The sequence below is a fragment of the Bombina bombina genome, chromosome 4, assembly GCF_027579735.1.
Source record: "Bombina bombina isolate aBomBom1 chromosome 4, aBomBom1.pri, whole genome shotgun sequence".
Taxonomy (NCBI): domain Eukaryota; kingdom Metazoa; phylum Chordata; class Amphibia; order Anura; family Bombinatoridae; genus Bombina; species Bombina bombina.
The window spans coordinates 460,544,964-460,570,201 of NC_069502.1; the positions used below are offsets into that span (position 1 = coordinate 460,544,964).

General features: G+C 44.3%; 1 protein-coding gene across 1 annotated transcript in view; it reads right to left on the reverse strand.

Annotated features, from left to right (window-relative positions):
- Positions 1-23,178, reverse strand: part of LOC128656430 (neurofilament heavy polypeptide-like) — a 30,252-nt gene extending 7,074 nt beyond the window's left edge. The window contains exons 1-2 of the mRNA XM_053710335.1: positions 23,091-23,178; positions 8,179-8,265 (exon numbers count right to left, since the gene is read on the reverse strand). Coding sequence (XP_053566310.1) covers positions 8,179-8,206 — 28 coding nt within the window. The 5' untranslated portion in view covers positions 8,207-8,265; positions 23,091-23,178. The remainder of the gene's footprint in view (positions 1-8,178; positions 8,266-23,090) is intronic.
- Between the last annotated feature and the right edge of the window lie 2,060 nt (positions 23,179-25,238).

A 25,238-nucleotide genomic window follows, 5' to 3' on the forward strand; every position in this document is an offset into this window, starting at 1 on the left:
AAAAAAAACAAACAGAATTTATGTTTACCTGATAAATTACTTTCTCCAACGGTGTGTCCGGTCCACGGCGTCATCCTTACTTGTGGGATATTCTCTTCCCCAACAGGAAATGGCAAAGAGCCCAGCAAAGCTGGTCACATGATCCCTCCTAGGCTCCGCCTACCCCAGTCATTCGACCGACGTTAAGGAGGAATATTTGCATAGGAGAAACCATATGATACCGTGGTGACTGTAGTTAAAGAAAATAAATTATCAGACCTGATTAAAAAACCAGGGCGGGCCGTGGACCGGACACACCGTTGGAGAAAGTAATTTATCAGGTAAACATAAATTCTGTTTTCTCCAACATAGGTGTGTCCGGTCCACGGCGTCATCCTTACTTGTGGGAACCAATACCAAAGCTTTAGGACACGGATGAAGGGAGGGAGCAAATCAGGTCACCTAAATGGAAGGCACCACGGCTTGCAAAACCTTTCTCCCAAAAAAATAGCCTCAGAAGAAGCAAAAGTATCAAACTTGTAAAATTTGGTAAAAGTGTGCAGTGAAGACCAAGTCGCTGCCCTACATATCTGATCAACAGAAGCCTCGTTCTTGAAGGCCCATGTGGAAGCCACAGCCCTAGTGGAATGAGCTGTGATTCTTTCAGGAGGCTGCCGTCCGGCAGTCTCGTAAGCCAATCTGATGATGCTTTTAATCCAAAAAGAGAGAGAGGTAGAAGTTGCTTTTTGACCTCTCCTGTTACCAGAATAAACAACAAACAAGGAAGATGTTTGTCTAAAATCCTTTGTAGCATCTAAATAGAATTTTAGAGCGCGAACAACATCCAAATTGTGCAACAAACGTTCCTTCTTCGAAACTGTTTCGGACACAAAGAAGGCACGACTATCTCCTGGTTAATGTTTTTGTTAGAAACAACTTTTGGAAGAAAACCAGGTTTAGTACGTAAAACCACCTTATCTGCATGGAACACCAGATAAGGAGGAGAACACTGCAGAGCAGATAATTCTGAAACTCTTCTAGCAGAAGAAATTGCAACCAAAAACAAAACTTTCCAAGATAATAACTTAATATCAACGGAATGTAAGGGTTCAAACGGAACCCCCTGAAGAACTGAAAGAACTAAATTGAGACTCCAAGGAGGAGTCAAAGGTTTGTAAACAGGCTTGATTCTAACCAGAGCCTGAACAAAGGCTTGAACATCTGGCACAGCTGCCAGCTTTTTGTGAAGTAACACAGACAAGGCAGAAATCTGTCCCATCAAGGAACTTGCAGATAATCCTTTTTCCAATCCTTCTCGAAGGAAGGATAGACTCTTAGGAATCTTAACCTTGTCCCAAGGGAATCCTTTAGATTCACACCAACAGATATATTTTTTCCAAATTTTGTGGTAAATTTTTCTAGTTACAGGCTTTCTGGCCTGAACAAGAGTATCAATAACAGAATCTGAGAACCCTCGCTTTGATAAGATCAAGCGTTCAATCTCCAAGCAGTCAGCTGGAGTGGGACCAGATTCGGATGTTCGAACGGACCTTGAACAAGAAGGTCTCGTCTCAAAGGTAGCTTCCATGGTGGAGCCGATGACATATTCACCAGATCTGCATACCAAGTCCTGCGTGGCCACGCAGGAGCTATCAAGATCACCGACGCCCTCTCCTGATTGATCCTGGCTACCAGCCTGGGGATGAGAGGAAACGGCGGGAATACATAGGCTAGTTTGAAGGTCCAAGGTGCTACTAGTGCATCTACTAGAGTCGCCTTGGGATCCCTGGATCTGGACCCGTAGCAAGGAACCTTGAAGTTCTGACGAGAGGCCATCAGATCCATGTCTGGAATGCCCCACAGTTGAGTGATTTGGGCAAAGATTTCCGGATGGAGTTCCCACTCCCCCGGATGCAATGTCTGACGACTCAGAAAATCCGCTTCCCAATTTTCCACTCCTGGGATGTGGATTGCAGACAGGTGGCAGGAGCGAGTCTCCGCCCATTGAATGATTCTGGTCACTTCTTCCATCGCCAGGGAACTCCTTGTTCCCCCCTGATGGTTGATGTACGCAACAGTCGTCATGTTGTCTGATTGAAACCGTATGAACTTGGCCCTCGCTAGCTGAGGCCAAGCCTTGAGAGCATTGAATATCGCTCTCAGTTCCAGAATATTTATCGGTAGAAGAGATTCTTCCCGAGACCAAAGACCCTGAGCTTTCAGGGATCCCCAGACCGCGCCCCAGCCCATCAGACTGGCGTCGGTCGTGACAATGACCCACTCTGGTCTGCGGGAGGTCACCCCTTGTGACAGGTTGTCCAGGGACAGCCACCAACGGAGTGAGTCTCTGGTCCTCTGATTTACTTGTATCTTCGGAGACAAGTCTGTATAGTCCCCATTCCACTGACTGAGCATACACAGTTGTAATGGTCTTAGATGAATGCGCGCAAAAGGAACTATGTCCATTGCCGCTACCATCAAACCTATCACTTCCATGCACTGCGCTATGGAAGGAAGAGGAACGGAATGAAGTATCCGACAAGAGTTTAGAAGTTTTGTTTTTCTGGTCTCTGTCAGAAAAATCCTCATTTCTAAGGAGTCTATTATTGTTCCCAAGAAGGGAACTCTTGTCGACGGAGATAGAGAACTCTTTTCCACGTTCACTTTCCATCCGTGAGATCTGAGAAAGGCCAGGACTATGTCCGTGTGAGCCTTTGCTTGAGGAAGGGACGACGCTTGAATCAGAATGCCGTCCAAGTAAGGTACTACAGCAATGCCCCTTGGTCTTAGCACCGCCAGCAGGGACCCTAGTACCTTTGAGAAAATCCTTGGAGCAGTGGCTAATCCGAAAGGAAGCGCCACGAACTGGTAATGCTTGTCCAGGAATGCGAACCTTAGGAACCGATGATGTTCCTTGTGGACAGGAATATGTAGATACGCATCCTTTAAATCCACCGTGGTCAAGAATTGACCTTCCTGGATGGAAGGATTGTTCGAATGGTTTCCATTTTGGACGATGGAACCTTGAGAAACTTGTTTAGGATCTTGAGATCTAAGATTGGTCTAAACGTTCCCTCTTTTTTGGGAACTACGAACAGATTGGAGTAGAACCCCATCCCTCGTTCTCTTAATGGAACAGGATGAATCACTTCCAGAAGATAACCTTGGGAGACTATTTCTAGCGCCCAAGGATCCAGAACATCTCTTGCCCAAGCCTGAGTGAAGAGAGAGAGTCTGCCCCCCACCAAATCCGGTCCCGGATCGGGGGCCCGCATCTCATGCTGTCTTGGGAGCAGTGGCAGGTTTCTTGGCCTGCTTTCCTTTGTTCCAGCCTTGCATAGGTCTCCAGGCTGGATTGGCTTGAGAAGTATTACCCTCCTGCTTAGAGGACGTAGCACTTGGGGCTGGTCCGTTTCTGCGAAAGGGACGAAAATTAGGTTTATTTTTGGCCTTGAAAGACCTATCCTGAGGAAGGGCGTGGCCCTTGCTCCCAGTGATATCAGAGATAATCTCTTTCAAGTCAGGGCCAAACAGTGTTTTCCCCTTGAAAGGAATGTCAAGCAATTTGTTCTTGGAAGACGCATCCGCTGACCAAGATTTTAACCAAAGCGCTCTGCGCGCCACAATAGCAAACCCAGAATTTTTCGCCGCTAACCTAGCCAATTGCAAGGTGGCGTCTAGGGTGAAAGAATTAGCCAATTTAAGAGCACGAATTCTGTCCATAATCTCCTCATAAGAAGAAGAATTACTAATAATCGCCTTTTCTAGCTCATCGAACCAGAAACACGCGGCTGTAGTGACAGGGACAATGCATGCAATTGGTTGTAGAAGGTAACCTTGCTGAACAAACATCTTTTTTAGCAAACCTTCTAATTTTTTATCCAAAGGATCTTGGAAAGCACAACTATCTTCTATGGCAGTGCTTTCCAAACTGTGTGTCGGGACACACTAGTGTGTCGGCAGCAGTGTGTAGGTGTGTCCCTGCTTCAGCACAATATTTTTTAAATTTAATTTTTTTTTTTTTTTTTGGTTTCTGACTTTCCGCCTGCTATGCATATCACATGGTTGACACGATTGATACCTAGTGGGTCACAGATCATCTTAACCAATTAACACAGCTCAGTGGGAACTGAAACTATTCCCATTGGCGGCTTTGGCGGCACATTGGCTCCTGACTGCACGTGTAGTCTCCTTAATTGGCTTGTGACTGCATGTGTAGTCAGTGAGTGGGACAGCAGTGTGTTTGCAGCGCGGGCAGTAGTCAGTAGGGCTCACGGAGCTCTAAGGGCGGCAGCTTAAACGCTGAGCTGAAGTCAGAGGTTTTTTTTTGCAGCTAACTCCCAGTAGTGCATTGCTGTTCCTGCTCTTGATATATGGATAGGAAGTGGAAGCTTAAAAATGCTTGATGATGAAATGTGATTGTCTTTATCTAATATTCCACCAAATATTCAGAAATTGTGTTCATCCCATCAACCTCATACATCCCATTAAAATAGTAAGTAGCTATTGGTGTTATTAAACTTTTTTTTAATTCTTGCACATACATACTGTTACTTGTAAATACATATTATTATATAATTTATGTATGTGTCCGTATATTTTAAAACAAGTTAGTTTAACATCCTTTTTGCTAATACAACTGAATTAATTACCGTGTCGCGAAATGATGTAGGTCTAAAAAGTGTGTCACCAACATGAAAAGTTTGGAAAGCTCTGTTCTATGGGTATAGTGGCGCGCTTGTTTAGAGTAGAAACCGCCCCCTCGACCTTGGGGACTGTCTGCCATAAGTCCTTTCTGGGGTCGACTATAGGAAACAATTTTTTAAATATGGGGGGAGGTACGAAAGGTATACCGGGCCTGTCCCATTCTTTATTAACAATGTACGCCACCCGCTTGGATATAGGAAAAGCTTCGGGGGGCCCCGGGGCCTCTAGGAACTTGTCCATTTTACATAGTGTTTCTGGAATGACCAGATAATCACAATCATCCAAATTGGATAACACCTCCTTAAGTAGAGCGCGGAGATGTTCCAACTTAAATTTAAAAGTAATCACATCAGGTTCAGCTTGTTGAGAAATTTTTCCTGAATCTGAAATTTCTCCCTCAGACAAAACCTCCCTGGCCCCCTCAGACTGGTGTAGGGGCCCTTCAGAAACAATATCATCAGCGTCCTCATGCTCTTCAGTATTTTCTAAAACAGAGCAGTCGCGCTTTCGCTGATAAGTGGGCATATTGGCTAAAATGTTTTTGATAGAATTATCCATTACAGCCGTTAATTGTTGCATAGTAAGGAGTATTGGCGCGCTAGATGTACTAGGGGCCTCCTGTATGGGCAAGACTGGTGTAGACGAAGGAGGGGATGATGCAGTACCATGCTTACTCCCCTCACTTGAGGAATCATCTTGGGCATCATTTTTACTAAATTTTTTATGACATAAATCACATCTATTTAAATGAGAAGGAACCTTGGCTTCCCCACAGTCAGAACACAATCTATCTGGTAGTTCAGACATGTTAAACAGGCATAAACTTGATAACAAAGCACAAAAAACGTTTTAAAATAAAACCGTTACTGTCACTTTAAATTTTAAACTGAACACACTTTATTACTGCAATTGCGAAAAAGTATGAAGGAATTGTTCAAAATTCACCAAAATTTCACCACAGTGTCTTAAAGCCTTAAAAGTATTGCACACCAAATTTGGAAGCTTTAACCCTTAAAATAACGGAACCGGAGCCGTTTTTATATTTAACCCCTTTACAGTCCCTGGAATCTGCTTTGCTGAGACCCAACCAAGCCCAAAGGGGAATACGATACCAAATGATGCCTTCAGAAAGACTTTTCTATGTATCAGAGCTCCACACACATGCAGCTGCATGCCATGCTGTTCTCAAAAACAAGTGCGCCATACCGGCGCGAAAATGAGGCTCTGACTATGATTAGGGAAAGCCCCTATAGAATAAAGTGTCTAAAACAGTGCCTGCCGATATTATTTTACAAAAAATACCCAGATTAAATGATTCCTCAAGGCTAAATATGTGTAAATATGATCGATTTAGCCCAGAAAATGTCTACAGTCTTAATAAACCCTTGTGAAGCCCTTATTTACTGTCTGAATAAAAATGGCTTACCGGATCCCATAGGGAAAATGACAGCTTCCAGCATTACATCGTCTTGTTAGAATGTGTCATACCTCAAGCAGCAAAAGACTGCTCACTGTTCCCCCAACTGAAGTTAATTCCTCTCAACAGTCCTGTGTGGAACAGCCATGGATTTTAGTAACGGTTGCTAAAATCATTTTCCTCATACAAACAGAAATCTTCATCTCTTTTCTGTTTCAGAGTAAATAGTACATACCAGCACTATTTTAAAATAACAAACTCTTGATTGAATAATAAAAACTACAGTTAAACACTAAAAAACTCTAAGCCATCTCCGTGGAGATGTTGCCTGTACAACGGCAAAGAGAATGACTGGGGTAGGCGGAGCCTAGGAGGGATCATGTGACCAGCTTTGCTGGGCTCTTTGCCATTTCCTGTTGGGGAAGAGAATATCCCACAAGTAAGGATGACGCCGTGGACCGGACACACCTATGTTGGAGAAAAGTACCTTCATGAAATGTTACATGCAGATAGATATTACTTTGTTTCCTCTCCTCTATAGTTCAGAATCAGAAGTGATCTGATATAATAGAATTTACATATTATGGGCCAGATTACAAGTGGAGCGCAAAATTGCGCATTTGCTTTGCTGGGAAGCTTTGCGCTCAATAGAGCACGCTTCCATAGGCTTCAATAGAAGCCTTGTTCTCATGCTGTGGGACACGGCATGAAAAATAGAGCAGCAAAGGGGCTAAGTCGCGCAGTGATGGGCAGCAAAAATAAATATATATGTATATGAATATATACATATATATTTACAGGGAACACGCAGATCCCATAGACCGCAATGAAAAGGCACTTTTCAGTGCCGTTTTTTTCTAACACCCCACACCGGTCACTAAAAACTGCTTAGTGCAGTTTTTGTTTTTTTAAATGCTAATATTTTTTAATTTATTATAGCCACTACACAATTTATTTGGGGGGCAATTTTAAAATGTAACCAGAGGTCTGACCTCTGGTTAATTTTTTAAGTGCTTATTGCTACCTCAAGCTTGCGGTAGCAATTACCAGCCACTTGTAATGGCTGGCTATTTATCACGCGCCCATAAACAGGTGAATTTGCCCATTTCAGGAGCGCAATAAATTAGCGCTCCACTTGTATTCTAGCACTGTGTGTGAAAGTATTATATAAAGTTCTGAGTACAGGGAGAAGAGTGTGTGCCATAAAATCATGAAAGGGTCTGAAGTGAAATATGTAGAGAGCCTAACAATAGGCAGAAAGACATATATCTACAAAATATCAATCTGCACAAACATGTATACAGAGGTGAAATAAAAGAATACGAGTGAGAGAGAAAGCACTCAACAAATATATTGTAGTAATGTTTTGGAGCAAGTGTGTGCTTCTTCTTCTTAATTATATATAAATACGTGGCACTGTCTTATGATTCCATTCCACCTTTGCCCCAAGTCAGTTTGTGATATTTCTGCCATCATCACCTGTAAATGCTATTGAAGTGTAAGCATGTAGTAGCAATAGCCCATCCACACAGTAGTAAACCACGCAAACCCAAAAGGGCAGTTGCCGAGTGTTGAAGTTTGTATAAATTGCCTATCATTTGTTGCATCTCTCATTACAGAGTTCCAAACTGACTCTGGAAGCAAAATCAGCATAAAAACTATGTGTTGGATGCTTCACGAAATGGCTTTAAACGGCCAAGCAGCTGTACACAAGCCTCACATCAACATGTGGAATGCCAAGTGTTGGCTGGTGTAAATCCCACCAAGCCTGGACTATGGAGCACTGGAGTAATAAATCATGACAGTCTAATGAAATAATCTGGGTGTGGGGGACGCCAGGAGAACACTACCAACCAGAACGCATAGTGCAAATTGTAATGTTTGGTGGAGGAGAGATAAGGAAAGTGGAATACCTAATTAGGGATGTAACAAGTTGGTAATTTTTTGAAAGGAAGGAAAGCAGGTATAGGGTTAAAAAGATAGGAGTGTTCCCTGCAGAGCAGGGGGAGGGAGCTTGAGAGGGTGGAGATTCAGAGCTAATAATAGAGCTGCAGAACTGAAAGTAAACCACTAACCTGTTTTTTGACTTGCAGGTTGCATCATGGAGAGGTCCAAGCGGTCTGCGAAGGTCCCACGAAGATTGGTGGAAGAAGAGGATGTCCCTGCAAGGAAGAAAAAGAGTGTGGTTACTGACAGTGGTGAAATGTCCCTGCCTTTTTCTGTAATCCCTGTTGTTTCTGAACTTGCTGGTTCCCTGCCTGTTTCTGTGTCTGTGGGCTCTTCTTTTCCTTCTCCCTTTAGCCCTGTATATTCTATTTCCCTACCGGTCTCTTCTTCTGCTGTTTTTACAGCTCCTACCCTTTTCCCTAATGTTTCTGTGTCTTCTGCTTCTCCGCTGGCTTCCTCTCATGCCCCTGTCTCTTTTCCCTCTTCTGTTATTTTCTCTGTCCCTAGTGTGGCCACGCTTTCCCTAGCTAGCACTTCTCTGGATGGGGGGTTTGTGGGGCAGCCGGTTCCTCACCGGAACCCGGCTGTTGCTCACCAATCTGTAGCCGATGTGTTACTGTACTCCCCGGAGATGAGTTTTTCCCCGGGGAGCAGGAGCGCGTCGCCATCCCCCCCTTTTGTCTCCGGGCAGAGGGGGATGGTGGGTAGGCCTCAGGCGCCATGTTATGTAGAGCCTCGTGGGGATTCTGGAGCAGTGGATCCTCCGTTGCGCGCGCCCGCTCTAGCTCCGCCCACCGCACATCCGGTCGCCATCTTGGGACCTCCTGCGCAATCCATTCAGATTGCGGCGATGGAGGGAGCTTGAGCGGTCGCGGGTAGTTCTGTGCCACATCAGGTCCCTGCGGGCGGTTTGTTGCAGGTAGGTGGAGCCACAGGGGGGAACGGGAGGGCCGGGGGGACAGTCACTCGCAGGGCAAAGGGAAACAAGAAGGGGATGAATAATAATAAAGGCAGAAATAAGCCTAGTAGGAGATCTGATAGGATTCAGGCGGCAAATAAAGGGCCATTAGGGCCAGTTTGTACCCCGGTACATGGGAGATCTGTTAGAAAAGTGGGGCATATGGATTTAATGGCAAGTTTAAGAAAAAGGCTCATATCAAGGCATTTGTCAGGGGGGCAGTCTGCAGGATCTGGGGGGTTGGGAGGTGCGACTGGGGGGCTCCCTGGGCAGCTTGTTTCTCCCTGTGTTGCTCCCACTTTTCATTTTGTTCCACAGGCTGCTGTTGCTGTTCGTGAAGCGCAGGAGATTGGAGTTGCTGGTGGCAGTGCGGCACAAGGCGGACGGAGAGAGCTGAGGTAGTCTCATCAGCAGGAGAGAAGGTGGTTGAAGGTTCCTCTGGATCCACGCAGGCCAGGACGGTACCGGCATCAGGAAATGGTGAGCCTGCTATTGCACAACACACAGGGGGGGACGATTCATCTAGCTCAGGGGACTCAGACAGTTCCACGGGGCTAAGAGATGAGGGGCATCGCAAGTTGTTTAAAAAAATAAGGAAGTTAGTTGACAGGAAAACTAAAAATGTGAAGGTGCGCAGCGCAGCAACTGGCGATAAGGAGATAGCTGATACTGGGGCGGTTGCAGCACCTGGGGGAGGTAAAAAAGGGAAGAAAGGCGGCGTAGCGAGTACAGCTGACACTTATCCTTGCATAGTTCGTTCTCTGCATTCGCATTTAAAACCTAGGATTGCGAAAAAAATTAGGGAGGGGCGCTACGTTAAAATCTTTGAGCTGTCTAGGGCTGCGTACCAGGTTAGGGAGATGGCGGAAGATGGTACAGGGGATAAGAAGATACATAGGCCAGAAACATACCAAGAATGGATGAGGTGTTTTAGGGTATTGGCTTCTTGTTACATAGAAGCCAATCCGGACCAGGCTGTTAACATCCTTAAGTACATGGAGGTCATTGACGACATCCATGAAAGGGGAAAAGGTACCGCGTGGCGACAGTACGATGCGCAATTTAGGAGAATGTTGGAGGCAAACTCGGTTTTAACTTTTGGGATGAAAGAGATGGACCTATGGTCCAATCTTGATCTCTTAGATAATACGGGTGCTGGGCCGGTGAAATCATTTAGCCCTGGTCAGCAAAACCGTCCCTTTCGAAAGAGAGGGGGCAGGGAATGCTGGCGTTTCCAGGAGAGACTATGCGACAGGGGTACTCAATGCCTTTTTAGGCATGTGTGTATTTATTGCAGTGGTACCCATCCAGGCAATGACTGCAGTAGGAAGAGGGACAGTTATACGGGAAAACAACAATTTAGTCAGGGTTCTGCTGGGAAGAATGCTCGGGCCGAGGAACCGCGGGGTATGCCTTCGGGCAATTAGGGTGGTCGCGAAAAAGTAGCAGCAGGGTTTTACAGGCGAGTTTAAGTTATAGTTTGGAAGTTCTGTTGGGCAGTTGTTGTTCCCTATGCCCTGTTTTTGTTGGAAGGTCCTCATTGGGCATGGTGCCCAAGTGGGAATCAGTGAAGTTTGGACTTGGTCTGGTTTGTCGAGTCCAATAGTGTGTTTAGGGAGGTTGTAGTTGATGGGGTTGATATGCCAGTGGCTATCAATTCTTTGAGTTGACGTTTGGCAAAGTTGCGGAGTTTAGGATGAGTACAATGTATTGTGTGAGGTTCGCCGGGGGCTTATCGGGCACTACGTTAATTCTCCGCCTGGGGAGAATGTTTTTTCTAGGCGATTTTGGCTTGGGGTCGTTTTTAGGCGCGGTTGTGGGTTTTGTTGGGGGTGATAGCCAAGGGGTTCAGATTGGGATAGATGTAGCTTTAGGGCATTTTAGGGGGCTAAGTTTGGGTGCAGACAACAAACGTGGAGGTTTAGGGTAATGGGTGTCCCACATATTTCTGACAGGTGGCGAGTTCTGGGGTGCTGCGTTAAGGCTTCTGAAGGGCTCGCTGGCTCCTAGGACGTGGCAGGCGAACAGCGTGGCTTGGCGTGAGTGAGGTACATTTTTACAGTCTTTTGGTACCACATGGAGGACACCTTCGGTGCAGTTCTTTATTATGTGGTTGGGCTCCTTAGATCGGGCAGGTTTATCTCCTGGCGCTATAGGTGGAAAAGCAGCGGCTGTAGCATTTTTCTCTAAATTGTATGGGGTGGAGGATGTTTCTAGAGAATTTTTGGCTAGGGCTGCGTTGAAGGGGGTATGCAGGTTAGGGGTTAAGAGAAGAGATGAGAGGGAGCCTATCACTAGGGCGAGACTAGCGCAGCTGATACAACAGCTTGAGGTGGTATGTGACTCTAGTTTTGAGGTACTATTGTTTTCGTTAGCATTTTCGCTTGCGTACTTTGCTGCTCTCAGGATTAGTGAATTAGTGGCGCGATCCAAAACTGTTGCGGGTATGGGTTTATTGGATGAGCATGTTAGGTTAGTGGACCAGGCGGTCCTAGTCTTTGTGGCTAGATCAAAAACGGATCAGGTAGGAAAGGGTAGATGGCTCAATTTGCTATCGCAGGTGGAGCCATCAATATGCCCAGTTTTGCTTTGTAAGAAATTTAGGCAAATTAGGCCAAGAGTAGGGGGGCTGTTTTTGGTACATGAGGATGGGTCTTTTTTATCCCAGTTTCAGTTTAGAGCAGTATTACGGAAGGTAGTTTGTAGTTTGGGGTGGGATCCAGCGGTGGTAGCTCCTCATTCTTTTCGCATCGGGTCTGCCACCGATGCAGCCATGGGGGGTTGTTCTGAGAGAGAGATCAAGGTCATTGGCCGTTGGTCTTCCGGACAGTATAAGAAATACATTAGGCCCCTGAAGCAGTAGTAGGTTAAAGAGCAGTATGTTTGTGGTTCTATGGTTAGTGATGTGTTTTTTGGTGTTTCTTTGAGGAAGCCAGGACCTTATTGTTGGTTGATGTTTTTTCAGGTCAGGACACGGGATGCCGAAGGATTTGGATAGTTGGACATTCTTATGTTCATTGGGCGGCCATACGGGCAGCATCCCGGGCGGGAGGTCAGCAGTTGGGATTGCCGACTAACAAAGTGTCGATTAGGTGGCTGGGTAGGAGGGGCATGTTGTGGTCCCAATTGCCCGAGCAGATTGGCGAAGCCAGAAGGAGATGGGGGAGACCTCATGTGATTCTACTTCATTTAGGTGGAAATGATGTGGGAACTATGCCGATGGGAGATCTTGCTGATATTATGGTTTCTGATGTTAGGTGGCTGAGAACACAGTTTAAGGGTGTGACCATTATATGGTCAAACATTATATCCAGGAACATATGGAGGCATATGGCTACTAGGAAGGCTGGTTTTCGTGTAAAGAGAAAACTAAATAGGGATGTTTGCAAAGAGGTTTTGGCTTCAGGTGGGAAGGTAGTGTTACATGACAATATTCGTATTGATTATGCAGGTTTGTTTAGGAAGGATCAGGTGCATTTATCTGATGCAGGTAATGATTTGTTCCTGGAGAATATTCGGCAGGTCCTGGCTTCTAGTTATGTTTAGTGGGGCAAGAGTACCTTGTCCTCTTTGGGGTGGCGGAAAGGGGTGTGGCATAACAATCTAATTGGCCGGTAACATCATAGAAGGAAGGTACAGTGGGCGTGTAGGACCCTAGTCGCCGAGGGGCTAGGGATAGGTCGGCTCGCTGGTCGATCTTCCTTGGGCGGAGAGGTAGGCGGAATGAGGGCGTCCTCATTTCCAGGGCGGCCACACCCCTTAGAGGGTTAATTAGGACAAGATCTTCTTGCCAGCTTGGTGGTTAATCAGGATTATAGTTATTTTTTTATTTTTTTTTTAAATTCGTTTTTTTTATTATTGAGAATACAACAAATTGTCAGGCAATCCATAAGTACAGCCAATGATTAATCATACAGTGAGTGCATCTCATACATATTTATCAATTGAAGAAAGGCAACATTAGATAATAATCATTGCAGTAGTCCATATGTAGTTGACGTTTATATGAAGGCTGACCATGGAGCCATCCGATGAACATAATGAGTGTAAAGAACAAAGTCTCTTTCTGTGTAGTTGGTTTGCACGTATCTCTCAATAACATTTTTCAATTTTTATAATAAACCATATGAACTAGTCTAACAATACCCTAAACTAATCTAACTTACAAAAACCACTTTTGCCACACAAGTTATACATTTCCAAAGCTACTCTTGGGTCTTTCATTGTAGTAGCCTAAGTAGATGAATGTATGTCTGGGAGGGGGGGGGAGGTGGGGAGAAAAAAAAAAAAGGGGGATTAGAGGGGGAGATGAGGGGGGTGAGGTGGGTGAGTGAGTCAAGGAAGTAAGAAAGGGCAAGGGATCAAAAGAAGGATTCAATCAGGATTAGTTCAGAATCGTCAACCCTGGCATGAGCAGGTTCCCCAGGAGACAAGGCCGGCCAGTCTCCCCTCAGGATGCCCTCCAGTACAATCTCATGCTGAGCATAAGGTGCCAGTATCTGTTTTTGTTGCCCAGTGGGCAGTCTCTCAATCAGGCATCTCCATTTCTTCAGAAAAGGCCTCAATCTAAGTTTGGTGTCCCAGAACACGTCCTGCCTCTCAATAAACAGTTGTTTAAATAGGGCCCTCTTAAATTGTGTCATTGTCGGGGAGGAATGTGAGCACCATAAGGTTAATATGCACTGTCTCGCAACTAATGTGCAGAGTGTCAGTAAAGGTTGCTTTCCACTTACAACCCCAGTCCACGTGAATAAGTATATGTTGGTGGGATTATAAGAGATGTCAATGGACAATTTAATTTTAAGCCAATATTGTAAATATCCCCAAAACCTTCTAACTCCCGGGCATTCATAGAAATAGTGAATCAAGGAGGGGTCTGGAAATTGACACTTCGCACATCTATTTGGGCTATGGGGGCTCCATTTCGCCCTTCTGCTGGGGGTAATATAATCTCTGTTGATCATTCTAATTTGCGCCTCTCTCAATGTCAGTGCCAATGTAGCTGCTTTGGTTTTCATAAGGCTATCTTTAATCATTTGGATAGTTAATTCATTGGTGGTATCCAATTTTAGTTTTTCCAACATACCCTCTTGAACCCTAGTAACATGATGGCGTAAAAGTTCCTGATACACTTCTGAAATGGAAAAACTCCCTAACTTAAAAGCTGTTTGGGGGATTACAAAAGGAGCCTGACTCCAAAACCCCGGGTTTTTGTCTATTAATGTTTTAATATAGTGTCTTAATTGTAGATATGCATAGAAATGCTGGTTCGGTAAATTATAAGTAGTTTTTAGCTCTTGAAACATTCTGACGGTGTGCAACAATGTATCCAGAGCACCCCCAATCCTCTGCAATCCTCTCTCCCCCCACACCCCAAAAGGAGCGTGTTCATCTCCTCCTGGGAAATCAATGTTACCCCGAATGGGTATATGCCTGAGCGCAGGATGTGTATGACCCAACATCTTGTGTGCCCTAGACCAGACCAGAAGCGGATCTCTGTACAGGAAGTTATTTTTTATGTGTTGAGGCAGATCCCCCAGTCTGCAGTACGGGAGATAAGCCAGTCCACACACACCAATCACTGTCTCCTCTAGCTGGGTGTCACAAAAGTGTGCCATTCCCATTTGCCAATCCAATACTAATCTGATCTGTGCCGCCCAGCTATAACACTGGATGTGTGGTAAACCCAGGCCTCCGTTCAGGAAAGAAGAGTGCAGTTTACTAGCCGCTATTCTGGATTTTTTCCCTTTCCATACGAATCGGTTCATAGCCCTGTTCAGTTTCCTCTCATCTCCCCTCGTCACCATAAAGGGTAGCATCAATAAGGGGTATAAGAGCTTAGGTAGCAGGGACATTTTGAACAGGCTTATACGACCAGTGAGGCTCAAGGGGAGATTATGCCAACTGGCTAATTTGGAGCATATCAGGTCACACTGTTGCGTGATATTGAGGCCGTATATTTTGTGCGGGTTCCTGTGTAGCCTAATGCCCAAGTATATGAGGGCATCTTGCACCTCAACAAAGGGATATGTAGTGGAATCCGATCCGCGTCTACTAAGCCACAAGATCTCCGACTTGGTGTTATTGATCTTGTAACCCGAGAATCTCCCAAAGGACTCCAGGGTTTTCAAGATGACAGGCACAAAGATTTTAGGCGAATCTACAAACAGAAGCATGTCATCTGCGTATAAGGCTAACTGGAGGATATTCTTTCCCACCGCCACGCCTGGGAAAACCTGACGCAACTTTGCTGCTAAGGGCTCCAAGGCGAGATCAAAGATCAAGGGAGAAAGAGGGTATCCTTGTCTAGTGCCTCTCCTCAAGGAGAAGCCAGAAGAAAAGCATCCATTAACTAGGATGTGGGCAAGAGGAGACGAGTAAAGTTTTTTCAACACTCCTAGGTACGAACCCCTGAAGTTAAAACGCTCCAAGGTATCAAAAAGAAAAGGCCATTCGACCCGGTCGAAGGCCTTTTCTGCATCTAGGGAGAGAAGGAACGCCTCAGAGTGGTCATCCCCTGTGTGGCTCTGTTCTCTCTGCCAGTAATGGTTAATAACATGCAGTACCCGCCGCAGATTGGTTACCGAGGTACGCTGATACACGAAGCCAGTTTGATCAGGGTCAAGTAGGGTGGGTAGGATAGTTTTTAGACGATTTGCAAGAATTTTGGTAAAGATTTTATAGTCCGAATTGAGGAGTGAGATCGGGCGGTATGATCCAGGCTCCAAGGGATCTTTTCCTGGCTTGGGGATTAATGTTATATAGGCAGAGGCGAAGGTGTTTGAAGGGCATCCCTCTCCCTGAAAAAAGCCATTGTACACTTGTTGTAGTACTGGCGTTACTTGTGGCAGAAGCAACCGATATAACTCTATTGGGAGTCCATCCGGGCCTGCAGCCTTACCCCGAGCCAAGGATTTTATTATAGCTTGTAACTCACCCGACGAGATAGGGGCATTAAGGGACTCCAATTGATTCTCTGTTAGAGTTGGGAGTGTTATCGAACGCCAAAAGTGTTCAAGCACTTCCGGCGGAGGAGCATCTTGGTTAGAGTATAACTGCTTATAGTAGAGTGCAAAGCCCTCTGCTATCTCCATTGGTGTCTTGTATGTGTTACCCTGAAACTGAATAACCGCAACTTCTCGGCCCATCTCCCTTCTATTCACCAGATTTGCAAGCAACCTGCCCGACCTATTACCATATCTATGGAATCTGCTCGCTGATTTCAGCAAGTCAGATGCCGCTTTCTGCCTCAGAAAGGTCTCCAATTCTTCCTTAGCCAGAATGAACGCGTCATGTGTCTCCCTAGACCTGGTTGTACAACACACTTGGTAAGAGTGTTCCAAAAGTCCCTGGAGGTCATCGTATTTCTGTTTTGCCCTACGTTTAAGGTTTGCCACATAGGAAATTATGTGCCCCGTCAAAACCGCCTTAGCTGTGTCCCAGAACAACTGTGGGGTAACTAAATGTTGTTGGTTGTCTGTATAATAGTCGTTCCAACAATGTGTTAGAAACTTTTGAAAAGCTTCCGAGGTAGCCAAGTAAGACGGAAATCTAAGTGTGTTTCTATTTGGTCTACTACGAGTGAGTTTCAATGTAAGACCCACCGGGGCATGATCTGACAACACAACCGTGTAAATTTTTTCCTGGCTAACCCTGGGTATCAAGCACTCCGATATCCAGAACATGTCTATCCTGGATAAGGAACCAGTAGCCTTTGATAAGCACGTATAATTCTTTTCCCAGGGGTGTCTCCTTCTCCATATGTCACACACCGCCAGGTCAGATTGCAGCTTGGAAAAGACCTCGAATTTCCCTTTTTGTTTCATTAACCTAGCCTCTACATCTATATGACCCAACCAGGACCTATCCAACCGAGGGTGTGGAGTAAGGTTAAAGTCCCCACCAAGAATAAGTGGGTGTCCCACAAATTGAGCCAATGCCTGGACCAACGTGTCCCAGAAAACCAAGGTCTTAGAGTTGGGAGCATATATATTACAAAGAACATAAATGTTGCCCTGAAGGTTAACTTTCAGTATAAGAAATCTTCCCTCCCTATCCTTGTGCGTGCATAAAACCTCAACTGGGAGGCGTTTACCAAATAATATGGCCAGGCCTCTACAAGAGCTTGTATATGAGAGGTAGGAAACCCGTTCCACCCATGTTTGTTGCAGTTTTATATGTTCCTCATCTATTAGGTGTGTCTCCTGGAGAAATGCTATATCTGAGTCCAATTTCCTCAGGTGGGAGAGTATTGTTCTCCGCTTAATCAGAGAATTGATACCTCCCACATTCCATGATGTCAATTTAAGTGTCATTCAAGTCAACATAAGTGGAAGGCCTAAGGGTGGGGTACATAGGGAAAAAAAAAAAAAAAAAAAAAAAAAAAAAAAAGGGGGGGGGGGGGGGGGGAAGGGGGGAAGGAAAGGCCAGGAGAGAGGGGTGTAGTGAAACTGAGGGTGTGTCTTTTCAAATACCACAGTGCAACCCCTACATTGCCTATTCCTCTGGTTGTCTTGTGAGAAAGAATATACAGTAATACATTACAATGATTATGACTCAGTAAGAATGGAACATCAAGTCCTGTAAACAGTAAAAGGCATACAATTACATTAGTTCCTAGCCAGGGATAGATGAATAAGCTGTAATATACATTGGGTCTAGCAAACACTCTTGTGAATTCATTCAGGATTGACATATCATGCATTTCAGACATTCCCAAAATCAGCCTGTCTAGTAAAAGAACCATAAATATACAAGGTCATAGCAGATTACATATCCATGGACATCTTCTTTAATCCTAGAACCCCCAAGGATCCCCTGGACACAGCCTTTACCTAAAATAAAGCAGATAAGACATCTCCCCTGTGCTAGCATTTTAAGATAAGTTAGCATCCTCCCATTCATATTAATAATAGCTCTTACAGAAATGAGGATCCCTAAATAAGTGATTATAAAACTCAGCAAAGTAGTCAAACATTCAAAAAACAACTGTAACATATTCCTAAATAACATTAACCTAAATAACAAAATATGGACGTTAGTTGCATAACACCCTCGGGTGTCAGCGGTACAACTTATTTGGGGTGTCTCCCCCATGTATGCCATGAATGCAAATATGAACATAAACATTAGCAATCAAGATATAGTTACGTATTAGTTCTCACTCAGGGCTTTCAATCAGGGTCTCTCTGTTTTCTCTCAGTCTCCAAATAGCTCTCCACTGCCCGGGGGGAGTGGAAAAACTTAGGGCCTGAGGGAGTCAGTAAACGAAGCTTGGCTGGAAATAGCAAGGCCACTTGACGACCCTGCTCATACAAACGGGAACAGATAGGTGAGAAATCTTTACGTTGCTTTGAAACTTCCGAGGAGAAGTCCTGGAAGAGTAGAATTCTGTTACCCTCATACAAGACTTCTTTCTGGAGACGGTAGGCTCTTAAGAGCTTCAGCTTCTCCTGGAAATTAAGGCACCTGAAGATCACCTGCCTGGGTTTCATATTGGCATTTTCCAGATTTTTCTCCGGCCCAATTCTATGGGCCCTCTCCACATCCAAAGGCAAGATATCCTGAGGTATTCCTAGAAGCTTTGGTAAAATTAAGGCTGTAAAGGCCAGGAGGTCCTTGCCCTTAACTTTTTCAGGTAGTCCAACCACCCGAAGGTTGTTGCGGCGACTACGGTTTTCCAGGTCATTCACACGTTCTTGGAGTATCTTGTTTTGGCGAAGAATCTGTTGTATTGAATTACTAGATTCAGCCTGCCTATCTTCTATCTCAGAAATGCGGCCCTCGGCATCCGAGAGGCGGGTGGAATATTGTCTGACCTCACTGGTCAGGGTATCAAGGCCTGCTTGCAAGTTTTCCATTTTAGGAAGAAAAAAAGATTTCAGATCCTTCATGAGTTGGGCCTGATCTCCCATGCGTTTGGCAGTTTCATCCGGGCATGGCTCAATCACCGCCTGAGTCTCCATCTGATGTTTAGACTTTCTGTCACTGCCTTTGTTCTTTTGACTCATTCTACCACCCTGAGAAGAGCCTAGTCTCTGAAAGTACTCGTCCACTTTCATCGGCAGAATCCTCCACCTCTCAAAACCCCCTCCAGTGCGTGACACTAGACCGGTGATTATAACTGCTAATGTTCTCTGGCACTATGTACACCCAGAAAGGTAAAGAAAGTGTTCCACTTGTTCACCACCGGTCCCCTGGGAGTGAAAGTTGTGTGAATAGATCCCCCTATTTGCTATATCACTGCTGAATCAATGCTAGTCACCTGTTTCAGACTGGATCTTTCATATATCAGACTCCATGAGCCCTCCGGGGTCACAAGTGCAGGTGTTCAAAGCAGGCCTCAGCCTCTAGGTCGCAAACAAGGTATGCATCAAAGTCAAATTAATGTCTAGCCTGTTACAGTGCCTGCAGTCAAGTTGCAAAGTGAGAAAAGGTTTGTATGGGCCACTTACAAAAGATGTCCTGCCTGCGATATTGCTGCCTTAGCGCAGTCGCCAGGACCAGCGTTGGCCGTGTGTCCGGTAACAAAATGTCTGCGGAGGCCTATGTCCGCCCCACAATTGGGTAAGGTTTTGCATGTTATGTCCCTGCTATATCTGTGCTGATCCAGGCAACCCACACAGCAATGCCAGTCTATGTAACCTTTACGGGGCAACAGGTGCAAGTGTGCAAGGCAGGCCCCACAGCTCCGGGGCACAATAGGTGCGCAACTGTGACTGCGTGACTGACCTGTTAGAAGTCCCCTGCACCCACGCTACACCGCATGGAAGGTATCCATGCAAGTCCAGGCCCGCTTTTCCACCGGGGCTCCAGGCACTCGGATGGGCCAGATGAGAATCTCCCCTGCTCCAGGTACCTTTGTCTAGAGGGTCAGATTAGGCGAAGGATGTTGAGAGCCACTTTCCACGTGGGTTTTTACACTTCAGCGCTAACAGGGGCCAGAGTAGATGGCAAACTCTGCACAGCTGCTTTTTTATCAGTCGGCGTTATCCGATGAGGGAGTACCCAACAAGATATAGCTATGGGGAAGGCGGATTAGCAGCAAAGGATCAGATATTTTAGCGTTTTTAAGCTCACAATGTCGGAGCTCTCGTTCTCTGCTGCTATCCGCTAAGCCCTCCCACCGGAAGTCAGTTATTTATTTATTTATTTAATAAAGCAACCCCTCCCCCTGTTGGGGAGGTGTTTTTTTCTCCCAACCCTGAGTGTTGTGTCGTTATTATATATATAAGTTGGTATTTGGGAGGGTTGGTGTCAGGTTGACTGAATGAAACTAAAAAATGTAACCCCTTAGGAAAGTGGAATACCTAATTAGGGATGTAACAAGTTAAGGGGTAATTTTTTGAAAGGAAGGAAAGCAGGTATAGGGTTAAAAAGATAGGAGTGTTCCCTGCAGAGCAGGGGGAGGGAGCTTGAGAGGGTGGAGATTCAGAGCTAATAATAGAGCTGCAGAACTGAAAGTAAACCACTAACCTGTTTTTTGTCTTCCCTCCCAGCCCTCCCTGTTTGGCGGTTGTTCGTTGTCTGATTTTTTACAGGTCCGGTAGCAGATGGAGGAGTTTCAGTTCGTAACAGCTGGCTTAGTTTCCTTTGGCAGGGGGCTACATAGTCATGTGGACCTTTGTAAGCCCAAAGGCGTTAATTGATAGTATGGGGTCTCCCTTCGGGACTAACAGTCTTTTGGCTGGGGGACCGTTGACTATCCAGTATTGGAGACTCCGTTAACCCTGAAATTGATAGGTGGGGGTTTGCATGGCGGCATGCTTTCCCAAGGGCGGCGGAAAGGGGTGTGGCATAACAATCTAATTGGCCGGTAACATCATAGAAGGAAGGTACAGTGGGCGTGTAGGACCCTAGTCGCCGAGGGGCTAGGGATAGGTCGGCTCGCTGGTCGATCTTCCTTGGGCGGAGATGTAGGCGGAATGAGGGCGTCCTCATTTCCAGTGCGGCCACACCCCTTAGAGGGTTAATTAGGACAAGATCTTCTTGCCAGCTTGGTGGTTAATCAGGATTATAGTTATTTATTTATTTAATAAAGCAACCCCTCCCCCTGTTGGGGAGGTGGTTTTTTCTCCCAACCCTGAGTGTTGTGTCATTATTATATATATAAGTTGGTATTTGGGAGGGTTGGTGTCAGGTTGACTGAATGAAACTAAAAAATGTAACCCCTTATAGTCTGTTTTTCAGGGTTTGGGCTACGCTCCTTAGTTCCAGTAAAGGGTCATCTTAATGCTACAGGATACAAAAACATTTTAGACAATTGGGTGCTTCCAACTTTGTGGCAACAGTTTAGGTGAGGCCATTCCTGTTCCAGTATGACTGTGCCCCGGTACACAAAGTGAGGTCCATGAAGACATGGTTTGAGTTTGGTGTGGAAGAGTTTGGTGAGAGGCCTGCACAAACCCCTCACCTCAACCCCATTGAACACCTTTTGAATGAACTAGAATGACAATTGTGAGTCATCCAAGATTGGTGTCTGACCTCACAAATGCACTTTTGGCTTAATAGGCACAAATTTCCAGTGACACACTCCAAAACCTCATGGAAAGCCTTCCCGGAACAGTGATGGCAGTTCCAGATTATTAGAGAATAGCAAATGTAGTCCCACTCCATAAAAGAGCAGTAGGGAAGACTCTGGTAACTACAGGCCAGTCCGTTTAACTTAGTAGTAAATACATTAAAGGAAACACTCTTAAAATAAAGAAGACGTACATAAAGAAAAACAATGTAGAGGACACAAATCAGAATCACTTTAAATCAGAAAGATCATGTCTAGCTAATCTAATTGTTTTTTTGATGACATAACTAAAGTGTTAGACCAAGGTGGAGCAGTAGATGTAGCATATCTATATTTCAACAAAGCATTTGACACTGTCCCACAACAAATTCATAAACTGTATCTCCTGGGTAGCGCTTGCTGATTGGTGGCTACATTTAGCCACCAATCGGCAAATGCTACCCAGGTGCTGAACCACATATGGGCCTGATTCTAAGCTTACATCCCTGCTTTTCAAATAAAGATACCAAGAGAACAAAGAAAAATTGATCATAGGGGTAAATTAGAAAGTTGCTTAAAATTGCATGCTCTATACGAATCATGAAATAAATAATTTGGGTTTAGTATCCCTTTAAAAGATTATCACTTAGAAAGATAGGAGCTTAGAAAGATTGAATTATCTGCAAATGCTCCCCCTGCCATTTGCTTGAGGTTAGAGGGCATAATTTTTATTAAAAAGATACAGAACCAAAATGTTTTCTTTCGTTATTTAGATAGAGCATGAAATTTCAAGCAACTTTGTAATTTACTCCTATTATCAATTTTTCTTTGTTTTCTTGGCATCTTTATTTGAAAAAGCAGAAATGTAAGCTTATCAGCCAGCCCATTATTGTTCAGCACCCTGGATAGCTCTTGCCGATTGGTGGGTACATTTAGCCACCAATCAGCAAGCTGTACCCAGGTGCTGAACCAAATATGGGCCGGCTCGTAAGCTTACATTCCCGCTTTTTCAAATAAAGATACCAAGAGAACGAATAATATAATCACACACATTCACCTTGCCATTATCACCACCATTTTATACTTCATATTTATATGGAACCATATTCCTACATGTACACCCTCATATCATACCTGAACACTCAATTCATGATTATTCTTTGTGTCACGGTTTTTATAGTTAAAGGGACATTAAACCCCAAAAATGTATTTTATGATTCAGATAGAGCATGCAATTTTAAAAAAACATTCCAATTTACTTCTATTATCTAATTTGCTTCAATCTTTAGATATCCTTTGTTGAAGAAATAGCATTGCACATGGGTGAGCCAATCACACGAGGTAACTATTTGTAGTCACCAATTAGCAGCTACTTTAGCCTATCTAGATATGCTTTTCAGCAAAGTATATCAAGAGAATGAAGCAAATTAGATAATAGTAGTAAATTAGAAAGTTGTTTAAAATGGCATGCTCTTTCTAAATCATTAAAGAAAAAATGTGGGTTTCATGTCCCTTTAACCCAAAACTAACCCAACACATTTGCCCTCTATCATACCTCCCCATGTATAATCACATATTCTTACCTGCACAGCTTTGTGCTAGATCGATGTGTATGTGTCAGGTTTCTCTCTGCTGAAAAGTTGTTGTGTATATCAGTATATAAAAAGTCCCACCTCTCCCTCTAATTTTGTAAAAATGACAAAAATCAATAACTGTAATAGTCTTACCCAACCAAAAAAAGAGGGAGAATGACAAACCAGTATAACTATTCAAACTCATGTAGGTGGCCAAACATGCATAAAAAGCATGTGAGATATGGACACTCAATATTAATTGAATGCAGCAGTGAGTACAAGAAGCTTGCTGAGCAGGAAACATCCGTGACTAGGGTTGCCACATCGGCCATGTTCTCCTGGACATTTATGAGTTACACATGCTGCAGGGTGTGCAGAGGGGAACATGAATTGCACCCCTGGACAGCACACGAATAGTGATCCTGGACAGTACTATTCATGTTCCTCCCTGCACACCCTGCAGCATGTGTAACTCATACGTGTCCAGGAAAACATGGCTCAGGTGGCAACTCTATCAGTGACTGCAGTGTTTGTTCTTTGCAGGTGCTATTCACCATCCCATGCTGTACATGTTTTTAATGTTTTTGTAATTACATTTAAATAACTTTTATCAAGCCATTTGGATTTGGAAATATGGGAAGACTTGCTGGGCCTATCTATGAATCGTATCAATGTTTCTATGGCTGTGCAGCCCCTCTGTCAGCCACAAACCTACATCAGACCTCCGATCAAACTGACCTGACCTGCTCCCCCCCCCCCCCCCACTTGCTGGTTGCTTTTAATCAGGGGCTGTGTGTATGGAGGAAGAGCGAGAGAAGAACTGGCTACTGCACTGCCTGACAGCCAAGCAGAAAGTATTGCAGTTAGATACTTATTTTGATATATTCATGCCACCATTTCACTGCCAAATGTGATCAAAAAAAAAAAAAACTAAACTTTTTCACAAACTTTAGGTTTCTCACTGAAATTATTTACAAACAGCTTGTGCAATCATGGCACAAATGAATGTAAAGGCTTCTCTGGGAGCCCCTTTGTTAGGCCCTTAAAGGGACATTCCAGTCAAAATGAACTGCACATATTTACAATATACTTGTATTGGCAAAAATGCTTCTAGTAAAAGTTACCACTGTTTTAGGGTTAACATTTTTCTCTGCGTGTGCATGTGAAGCATAGCTAGATATTGTCACTGCACCCACATTTTAAATAATGCAACTGCTCAGATCATCAGTGGAGCTTGTATCATGTCAGCGATTAACAAATTGAGTCATTACCAGCTGGTACTAGCATTTTAGGCTCTCTGAGCAAGTGCTGTGTTTTAAATGCTGGTGCACGGAGCATACTTAAATACACATTTGAGACAGCTATAACTTTTATTAGCAGCCTTTACCCTGTACGACGCTGCTGTCATGGGCCTCACTCTGCCATGATCTCACTAAAAGTAGCGAGATTGGGGCAGAGAGAGGCCCAGGAGGACAGCAGCGTCATACAGGGTAAGACACTGGTCCTTAAGGGCATTTTACGACCAGGGGTTAAAGGGATACTAAACCCAAAACATTTTCTTTCATGATTCAGATAGAGCATGCATTTGTAAGGAACTTTCTAATGTACTCCTATTATCATTGTTTCTTTGTTCTCTTGCTATGTTTATTTGAAAAAGCAGGAATGTAAGCTAAGAAACCGGCCCATTTTTGGTTCAGAACACTGGGTAGCACTTGTTGATAGTTTGCTACATTTAGCTACCAATCAGCAAGCACTAAACAGGTGCTGAACCAAAAATGGGCCCACTCCTAAACTTACATTCTTGCTTTTAAAATAAAGATACAGAGAGAACGAAACAAAATTGATGATAGGCGTAAATTAGAAAGTTGCTTAAAATTCCATGCTCTATCTGAATCATGAAAATATTTTTTTTTTGTTTAGTATCCCTTTAAATAGGGGCAAAAAAGTTTGAAGCCAATAATGATATTTATTCCTAGTATTATATTGAAATAAAATCACCTGTTACAAACATTATACATTTTATTGATTTATGCCCACTTATCTATAAATCACATGTGCTGCAGAGGAAGTATTGTATCTGTCTCTTTTTAATGTACTATGGAAAATTAAGATATACACATTATTTTGAATGGGCAATTGGGCATTGTACGGTTGTAG